General features: G+C 40.0%; 1 protein-coding gene across 1 annotated transcript; it reads right to left on the bottom strand.

Moving 5' to 3' along the window:
- Positions 1 to 660: 660 nt before the first annotated feature.
- LOC113826623 (probable serine/threonine-protein kinase DDB_G0284251) lies at positions 661 to 5134 on the bottom strand. The gene is made up of 2 exons (XM_070119525.1): positions 4371 to 5134; positions 661 to 730 (listed from the first exon to the last, which is right to left on the bottom strand). The coding sequence occupies exons 1-2, from the start codon at positions 5132 to 5134 to the stop codon at positions 661 to 663; spliced, it is 834 nt and encodes a 277-aa protein (XP_069975626.1).
- Between the last annotated feature and the right edge of the window lie 4866 nt (positions 5135 to 10000).

Consider the following 10000-nt stretch of genomic DNA (forward strand, 5'->3'; position numbering starts at 1 on the left):
GATGGCAGGTGGACAGGGAATGGGAGAGGGGTGGGGGGAGGGGGAGGGGAGCAGGTGGACAGGGAATGGGAGAGGGGTGGGGGGAGGGGGGAGGGGAGCAGGTGGACAGGGAATGGGAGGGGGGTGGGGGAGGGGAAGGGGATCAGGTGGACAGGGAATGGGAGAGGGGTGGGGGAGGGGGAGGGGAGCAGGTTGACAGGGAATGGGAGAGGGGTGGGGGAGGGGGAAGGTAGCAGGTGGACAGGGAATGGGAGAGGGGTGGGGGAGGGGGAGGGGAGGGTGGGGGAGGGGGAGGGGACGGGATGGCAGGTGGACAGGGAATGGGAGAGGGGTGGGGGGAGGGGGAGGGGAGCAGGTGGACAGGGAATGGGAGAGGGGTGGGGGGAGGGGGAGGGGAGCAGGTGGACAGGGAATGGGAGAGGGGTGGGGGTGGGGTGGGGAAGGGGCAGGTGGAGGGGAAAGGGGAGAGGGGTGGGGGAGGGGGAGGGGAGCAGGTGGACAGGGAATGGGAGAGGGATGGGGGGAGGGGTGGGAGAGGGGTAGGGGAGGGGGAGGGGACGGGATGGCACGTGGAGGGGGAGGGGGATGGGAAGCAGGGGGAGGGGAGGGATAGGGGAACAGTGAGCAAGGAAGTCAAGGTTAAGGATATTAAGATATTAATTATTTCTGAGCTTGTTGGTATCTTTTGATTAATTCACGAACTTCACTGTCAGGAGTATATCTCATACTTCTGAAATGAACAAAAGCAACATTGAATAGCAAAAAAAATTCTCTAGCGTGATATAAAATGGCAGATAAGAACGTTGTAGGCCTACATTAATTTTCCAATTAGATTACATTAAACTTCTAATTAGGACGAATATTTTGCCCATATTACGCTAACAAACATTAAAAAAACAAATACCAACCTGGTCCAGAGCACTGACAATGAGAAACCAACCAAGATCCCGTTTTTTTTTTTTTACAGAAAATCCGAAAACCACAAAATTTTAGAAAACGATTCCCTGTTCGCTTAGAAAATTCATCGTCGCGGACCAAAGGAGATCAACAGGTTCGGACGAAAGACTACGGAACGAACCCAAAAAAAAAGAAAAAAAAATGCTTCGAAAGGGACGAAAGACTACAGAACGAACCAAAAAAAAAGAAAAAAATGCTTCGGAAGGGACGAGAGACTACGGAACGAACCCCCCCCCCCCAAAAAAAAAAAAAAAAAAAAAAAAAAAAAAAAATGGTTCGAAAGGTCAGTCGAACATTTTTTCCAACACACCCGAAGCCTTCGTCAATTCTAAAGATTTCTATTCATTTTTTTTTCTGTTTTTCTTTTTTTTCAAGTGGACTTAGGAGAAAGAGTGAGAGAATGGGTGGTGTCTGGAAGAGAGGTGATGTCGAGGAAGGAGAGAGAGAGAGAGAGAGAGAGAGAGAGAGAGAGAGAGAGAGAGAGAGAGAGAGAGAGAGAGAGAGAGAGAGAGAGAGAGAGAGAGAGAGAGAGAGAGAGAGAGAGAAGGGGGGGGGGAAGGAGGGAGGGAGGGAGAGAGACAAAAGAGAAAGAGAGAGAGCGAGAGAAAGAAAGAGAGAGAGAGAGAGAGAGAGAGAGAGAGAGAGAGAGAGAGAGAGAGAGAGAGAGAGAGAGAGAGAGAGAGAGAGAGAGAGAAGAGAGAGAGAGAGAGAGAGAGAGAGAGACAGAAACCGAGACAGAGGGAGAGAGAGAAAGGAGACAGAAACAAACAAAAACTAACCGATAGACAGAAACGGAGACACAGTAAGTGTAAGCAAGAGGAAGAGAGAAAGTGAAAGAAAACCAAACGAAAGGAAAGAGAGACCCGGAAAAAAAATATAACACCGCTCCTCCGTCCCGTCCCCCCCTCCAAAGTCCGATCCACGAAGAGAGACGAGTTGCGAAGGACGGACACGGGCAAGGGAACAAAAAACACGAAGGCATCTCGAGTCGTCGTGGGAAGCGGAGTTAGAATTGCAGGTAAAAAAAAAAATAAATAAGTAAATAAAAAAAAATAAAAATAAAAAATGGATTCGAAAGGGACGAAGGAAGTAATAATGACGAGAAAAATAGATGTGCTTTCGGAAGGGACGAAGGAAAACGTGGAGAAAGAAAGAAAAAAAACGATTCGAAAGGGACGAAGTAAGTAATAATGACACAAGAAAAATAAATGTGCTTTCGGAAGGGACGAAGGAAAACGTGGAGAAAGAAGGATGAAGAAGAAAAAAAAAAACGAAAGGGACGAAGTAAGTAATAATGACACGAGAAAAATAAATGTGCTTTCGGAAGGGACGAAGGAAAACGTGGAGAAAGAAGGATGAAGAAGAAGAAGAAAAAACGAAAGGGACGAAGTAAGTAATAATGACACGAGAAAAATAAATGTGCTTTCGGAAGGGACGAAGGAAAACGTGGAGAAAGAAGGATGAAGAAGAAGAAGAAAAAAACGAAAGGGACGAAGTAAGTAATTAATAATGACACGAGAAAAATAAATGTGCTTTCGGAAGGGACGAAGGAAAACGTGGAGAAAGAAGGATGAAGAAGAAGAAAAAACGAAAGGGACGAAGTAAGTAATAATGACACGAGAAAAATAAATGTGCTTTCGGAAGGGACGAAGGAAAACGTGGAGAAAGAAGGATGAAGAAGAAGAAAAAAACGAAAGGGACGAAGGAAGTAATAAAGACACGAGAATGATAAATGTGCTTTCGGAAGGGACGAAGGAAAACGTGGAGAAAGAAGGATGAAGAAGAAGCAAAAAAAACGAAAGGGACGAAGTAAGTAATAATGACACGAGAAAAATTGCTTTCGAAAGGGACGAAGGAAAACGTGGAGAAAGAAGGATGAAGAAGAAAAAACGAAAGGGACGAAGTAAGTAATAATGACACGAGAAAAATAGATGTGCTTTCGAAAGGGACGAAGGAAAACGTGGAGAAAGAAGGATGAAGAAGAAGAAAAAAACGAAAGGGACAAAGGAAAACGTGGAGAAAGAAGGATGTAGAAGAAGAAAAAAAAAACAAAGGGACGAAGTAAGTAATAATGACGCGAGAAAAATAAATGTGCTTTCGGAAGAGACGAAGGAAAACGTGGAGAAAGAAGGAAAAAAAAGATTCGAAAGGGACGAAGGAAGTAATAATGACGCGAGAAAAATAAATGTGCTTTCGGAAGGGACGAAGGAAAACGTGAAGAAAGAAGGATAGCAAAGAGAGGTTGATGACGCGTGTAGACGAAGATCACGAAGAGAGAAGAAAGGGTTAGATCAGCTGATTGAAGATCGACGCCTTGCTGACATTCCTATTCAATAACTACTAGACCGGTGATGATAATTATTGAAAATACAACTACAATATTCGTGGTGATAATAATTAACTAAAATACAACTACAATAGTCTTGTATGCTGTATCCAACCAAATTACCTTCCAACAACAGGAAATATACGAATTGTGTATATGTGTCGGTGTCCTGGACAACAACACGCACAACTGTCCCTCTCGTTTCGTGTTCAACGCCTGACGAGAAACCCTTTGGCAAATAAAGCAGGATCATTGGAGAGGAAATGGCAGCCTCCTACCCTGACTATTTCTCCTATTATCATGTTTGTAACTATTCCTCATTTATCATTAATATTATCAGTATCGCTATTATTGACATTTTTATTACAGATTCATACTAACACGGTTATTATCAAGGACGAATCACCGAAGACCCCATTGTCAGAGGTACTAGAGCGAAAATATTAATTCATATTCACAGTCCAAAAATAAATAAAATAAAATATAGAACGTGTGTCCTAAACGCATGTGAACAAAAATATAACCGACTAACAGAGTATAATCCTTTACGTAAGTTTGATATCCGGACTCGCTGAAAATAACCCCGGCTGTAGTAAAAAGACTAAATTCGAGCACTCGGCCCTGAGTTTATTGCAGAGTGTTGCCATCAAAGGCGCGAGAGAATAACAAAGGGATCTGTATTAACCAATTAGCCATCGTTTAGTTCAGCCGCTGTATCTACACCGCCCCGTGTGATAAAGTTATTTGACGTTGTAATAATTTGTACTTTATCAAACGCACTCTGTTGCTAAAGGTAATCAATTTCGTATGATGAAATGCCCCCCCCCCCCCCATCACCTCAGGCTGCCTCCTCTTGTTGGAATTAAATAATCAACGTTCCAAATGTATTTATTTATTCATATGATCATGACATAAGATGAGAGCCTTCAGATACCGAGGTACATAAAGTACAATCGATGCAAAATTTGTGCAACAAAACTTATATTTTTAACACGAAACAGAAATAAATAGAAAGGAATGTGAACCATAAGCCTTTTCCGGATCAACCTTAATGAAGAAAATAAAAACGGAATCTTAATCTACATACATAGTGCCAAGAGCGTCGTCGATGCGACCAATGACCTCAGCGATGGCCATGCGTCGGCCGGGGTCCACCTCCATGCACTGGGCCACGACCGCGTCCAAGCATTTCGGGTATTTATCCCACTGGACCTTCGCGAGCACTTCCCCGACGACGTAGCCGAGGGACCACAGGTCGCCGGCAGCTGTGCACGGCCGCAGATGGAAGTTCTCGGGCGGCATCCAGGAGAAGCACCTGTGGAAGCCGAAGCGGATGGCGTTCGTGATGAGGATCTCGCCCGCCGGTCGCGCGAGGCCGAAGTCGATGATGCAGGCGCGGGCTCCTTCGTCGGGCGGGTCTCGGTCGACGAGGATGTTGTCCGGCTTCAGGTCGTTGTGGACGTAGTTCTGGGCGTGGATATCCGAGAGGGTCGTCGCCAGGGACCGCAGGAGGGAGAGGTAGACGACGTCGGGGAGCTTCGGGCCGCCGATCACATCCTTCAGGGTCTTCTCCCCGCAGAAGCTCATCATCAGGATCAGAGGCTGGTCGTAGCTCACGCCGAGGATCCTGGGCACTCCGTCGACGCCTTCGAGTGCCTCCAGCGCCTCCTGCTCGGCCTCGTGGCTGGCGAAGGCGGCGTGGTTCTTGAACTCCTTGATGACGACTTCCGCGCCTTCGAATTTGGTGAGGTACACATCGCCAGCCAGCCCCCCGCCCACTTTCTTCTCGTGGTTGCTGTAGAGGCGGTATTTGGTCTTGGGCGAGAGGACGGGCGTCTTGGAAGGGAACATGTCTTCGGTTTCACACGCAAATACGAACCATAAACGCTGACAGTCCTACGTTTCTCCAGGCGATAAGGTTCCTCGAACGCAGATTTACTTTTCTTATATTAGTTATTTAAACTGCCCAGGCTGAGACGGTGTGACTATCCCACATGGATACATCACCCAGCTGCAAAGACAAAAATAGATAAATCAATAGACAGATAGATAGCTGTATGTGTGTATGTGTGTATTTATGTGCACATATATATAAGTGTGTGAATCTTTGTGTGTGTGTGTGTGTGTGTGTGTGTGTATTATATAGACCCACACACACTTAACCTATGATGTGTGTCTCCCCCTCAATATGTTTTTCTCTCTCGTTCTCTCTCTCTCTCTCTCTCTCTCTCTCTCTCTCTCTCTCTCTCTCTCTCTCTCTCTCTCTCTATATATATATATATATATATATATATATATATATATATATATATATATATATATATATATATATATATATGCCATTAACAGCTCGCAGTAGATTTAGCCTTCAAAAAAAAAACAAAGTAAATAATAATGACAATAATAAAAGAACAAAACATTTCAGTTGATATGTAAACATATGCCCACATACGGAGAAAAAAAGTTAAAGGTGTCAACCTAGTCAAAGTCCATTCACCCGTGCTATAAAATAGAACTTATCTTTGGTAATTGACACCCAGCATCGTGTTATTCAGTCAAGTGCATTGAGATCTAAGTCTTTGTATGTCACTTTTTACTTTGGAGAGGTTTTTGCAATACGAAAAGCAAAGGGATTTGTGTGTGTGTGTGTGTGTGTGTGTGTGTGTGTGTGTGTGTGTGTGTGTGTGTGTGTGTGTGTGTGTGTGTGTGTGTGTGTGTGTGTGTGTGTGTGTGTAGGTGCGTGCGCGTGCGCGCACGCATCGATATATAGGTTGATAGATATACAGAAGGATTGATAGATAGATATATAAACAGGACATTTTATTTTTATATTTTTTTCTTATTTACATGAAGAAATTAGTGAAGGAAAGTTCAGATTTAGCCTCATGTATAATATCAACCTTATTCGAAACAAAATATCCTAATATCTAACTGTAACTTCCGGTCTTGCTTAACCTGATCAACTGATATCAGTGAAAAATCCTGCTTCACGCTCGCCAATTAAACAATATAGAATCATAAATAAAATGATAAATAAATAAAGGAAATGAAGGACAACATATAACCACTATATCCACAATTTTATCATTTTCATTGCAGCCATATACAGTATCATTCTTATCGCCATTATCATTATTATCATTATTTACATCAGTACCTTTATTTCCTATCCATTTAAATCCATCTTCTTTATCTTATGCATCTTTTTCTATTCTTTCCGTTGCTATTCTCTTCAGCTTATCTCTTAAATAACTGATTATCTATTTATCTATCAAATCGATGTCTTTACACTTTTGTTTTGAGTGTTAAATACTCCATTTCTTTAAAGATGAATTGTTATTGTTCGGTACATTTGTCGGTTGTTGATCTAATTTCTGATTCAAAACATGAATTACAAGCATCGTCGTGTAAATATGTTTTTATAAAATTATAAATGAAAGCTTACTCACACGTGCGTTGCCCTAATTTCCTGATCAGCTGTGTTTGTTTACATCTAAATCTTCGCATCTGATTGGTTACTTTTTAATCATGGCGGAACTGATTCAACCAATGGCGACAAAGGACAGTTTGTGAGTTCCATCGGGCGCGAAATTTTAAATACTGATAGCCGCTTTTCAAAAAGAATCTTTAATTATTTTACCATCAGCATTGAAGTCTATTAATTAGTATAAACTCGTTCCTGTGTTGTAATCTAACCTAATGACACCAAAACGTAATAATCATCACGCTGTATTATGTTACAACAATATCAAATTCACAGCGTGCATAATCATATTGCCAAATATCTCTTGATGATATTTAATGTCAATGTTAAAATACCATAGACAACATGAATATCTCGACCCTTATACTATTACAATTGAATACGTCATATAATAAAACGCGGCGACCCATTAATAAACGTAAAACTAATAAGCTTTGATATTACACTCACTGATATGAATTCAATTACAGTCCGAAAAAAAAATCTGGATCTTTTGAAAGGCAAAGCCAGTGGGTGTTCTATTGCCTTTTCAATTTACACAACATATATCCAGCGCTGGGAAATATATCTACATGAACGTTTGGGAATAAACGTATTTCGAATGGAACGTAAACAAAAGAAAACGTTTTCACTGTTATTCAATCTTTTCTTAACTTCTTATAAAGGATCCTAGAGTTTGTTTCTTTTTTATGGAATCTGCATTCGATCATGTTGTATTTTGTGAAGTGAATATTGTTAATTTTTTAGGCTTCGTTATCATGATAGCAACTAGGGGGAAGATATCATGTAGGCCTATAACTCTGATAAAAATTAACGGCTAATTGACAATTCATAATTGATAATCAATCAAGAAACAGACGCCTCATAAAGATTATACCAAACACAAAATACTTATCCGAAGACATATTACCATTACACAGTGAAAGACATCTCACAAATCACACTGAAGCTTCTAGAATTTAATGTTTGTTGTCACAGGTCAGAATCGGCCGACGTGAGCAGGTGGGTCATCTAACTAATTACTAATATCATTTACAGCCGTTATTAATGTCAAAGTAATTAGCCAACTGCGCCTTTTGGTGATTGATATCCTTGGCGGTACTCTTAGTAACAGCTTCATGTATCTATCGATACATATCTATCACTCTATCTTTATCTATTTATCTATCTATCTATCTATCTATCTATCTATCTATCTATCTATCTATCTATCTATCTATCTATCTATCTATCTATCTATCTATCTATCTATCTATCTATCTATCTATCTATCTATCTATATATATATATATATATATGCATATACATACATACATACATACATACATACATACATACATACATACATACATACATATATATATATATATATATATATATATATATATATATATATATATATATATATATATACATACATATATATATATACATATATATATATATATATATATATATTTACACTTATGTTTTTATATACAAATATACATATATGTATATGTGTATGTGTATGTGTATGCGTGTGTGTGTTTGTGTGAAATATAGAATTTCAATCATTGATTATCCTGAAGGGAAGTGTAACCGTAGAAGGAAAGGTAGAGTTGTAAACCTCTTTCTCCATTTCAAGTGTTCATTATTTCTCGTTGTCGTTGTGATTACGATTATCAACACTATTATTATCATTATCATTACTATAATTAATATGGCTTTTAATTTTATCATCATCAACAACATTTTTATAATTATCATTATGATCATTCCATTATTATTATCAATACTATCATTATCATCATCATTATTATATTATTACTTTTATCATTGTTAGTATTCTATAATCATTATATTAACAGCAGTAGTACATCATTATCATTATTAACAGTAGTCGTATATCATTATCATTATTGCCATCATTAATATCATGATTTGTCATTACCATCATCATTATCATCACTATCATTACCATTATCATATCAAAGCCATCATCGTCATAATTCCTGTCATATCTATAATAGCATTATGACTCTTATCTAGATATTATCATTATTATCATCACTAATATCATAGGTTTTCATTATCATCAACATTATCATTATTATCACTATCATTATTATTATCTTATCACTGTCATTCCTCTATCAGTTAATCCCAGGATTTACAGCATTATGACTCTTGTCTGGAACTATAATGAACTAAAATGATTTACTTAAAGCTTCATTCAGACGACCTTCCTCATCACGTGCAAAATCAATCCAATATAAAATCGACGTTATAGCGAATGGAAATAAATCTTAAAGATGATAAAAAAAAAAAAAAAAAAAAAAAAAACTATAGATATGCATATGGTTTGTATGAAAGATGAACGATAATTATCATCAACCTCAAATGACGGTGATGATCCCCTCCCCCCCTTCACCCTTCCCCCTTACCCCCCCCTCCCACCCCGTCCTTCCTAATACATATAATCACGCTTCGCTAATTGCCCTAGCCATTATTACCATACGTAATAATGACCTCCCGCCCCGGAATCTCTCACTTCACCGCATAAATGACAGGTTACCAATAGAGATGCGAGTCGTTATCATCCGGCAATTAAATTGTTGACGCATATCCAATTACTACGACCAGCGAGTCCGACGGGAAGGTCGATTCTCAGCTGAAGCGAAGCCATTTTCGCACGGATTCGAATGAAACCGCGCGAGTGAGGCTCCGAACGGGGAGGTCGTACTCTGGGGGGGGGAGGGGGGGGGATCAGTAGTAACTCGAGGTGTCATGGCGTCTGTTTTTAATGATTGTTCAGTGAAAATATAACTATTAAGACCATTATTTTCCATCTTTTTTTTTGAAAATTCAAAAGCCCAAAATGATCATCATATTCACAAAGCAACCGTAACTTTTGTGACGTCATCGAAATAAACCCAGTGGCCTCTTTTTTTTCCCCAAAAGATTGCATCAGACGCCATGACACCTCGCCATGACACCTCCTCGAGTTGCTACTGATCCAGCCTTCCCCTCAGGAATGGCGTGGCTCGGTTTGAGTCTGTCCTGCGTTGTACTCGGTACCAATTATCACTATTATCATTCTACAATCTAATTATGCACGATAATAGAGGATGTACTGTTTTGCTTCGAACGCGTCTGTGTCTGCGAATTCCAACGAGACAGTTTTTTTTCTCTTTCTTCTTCTTCTTCTTCTTCTTCTTCTTCTTCTTTATCAGTTACGTGGTGGAAGTGTC

The sequence above is a fragment of the Penaeus vannamei genome, unplaced genomic scaffold (genome assembly GCF_042767895.1).
Source record: "Penaeus vannamei isolate JL-2024 unplaced genomic scaffold, ASM4276789v1 unanchor302, whole genome shotgun sequence".
Lineage (NCBI taxonomy): Eukaryota > Metazoa > Arthropoda > Malacostraca > Decapoda > Penaeidae > Penaeus > Penaeus vannamei.

Coding starts and splice junctions, on each gene's coding strand:
- LOC113826623 (XM_070119525.1), bottom strand. CDS start 5,134: ATGTTCCCTTCCAAGACGCCCGTCCTCTCGCCCAAGACCAAATACCGC. Junction 731..4,370: donor GACGACGCTCTTGGCACTAT/GTATGTAGATTA, acceptor TGTTCATTTCAG/AAGTATGAGATATACTCCTG.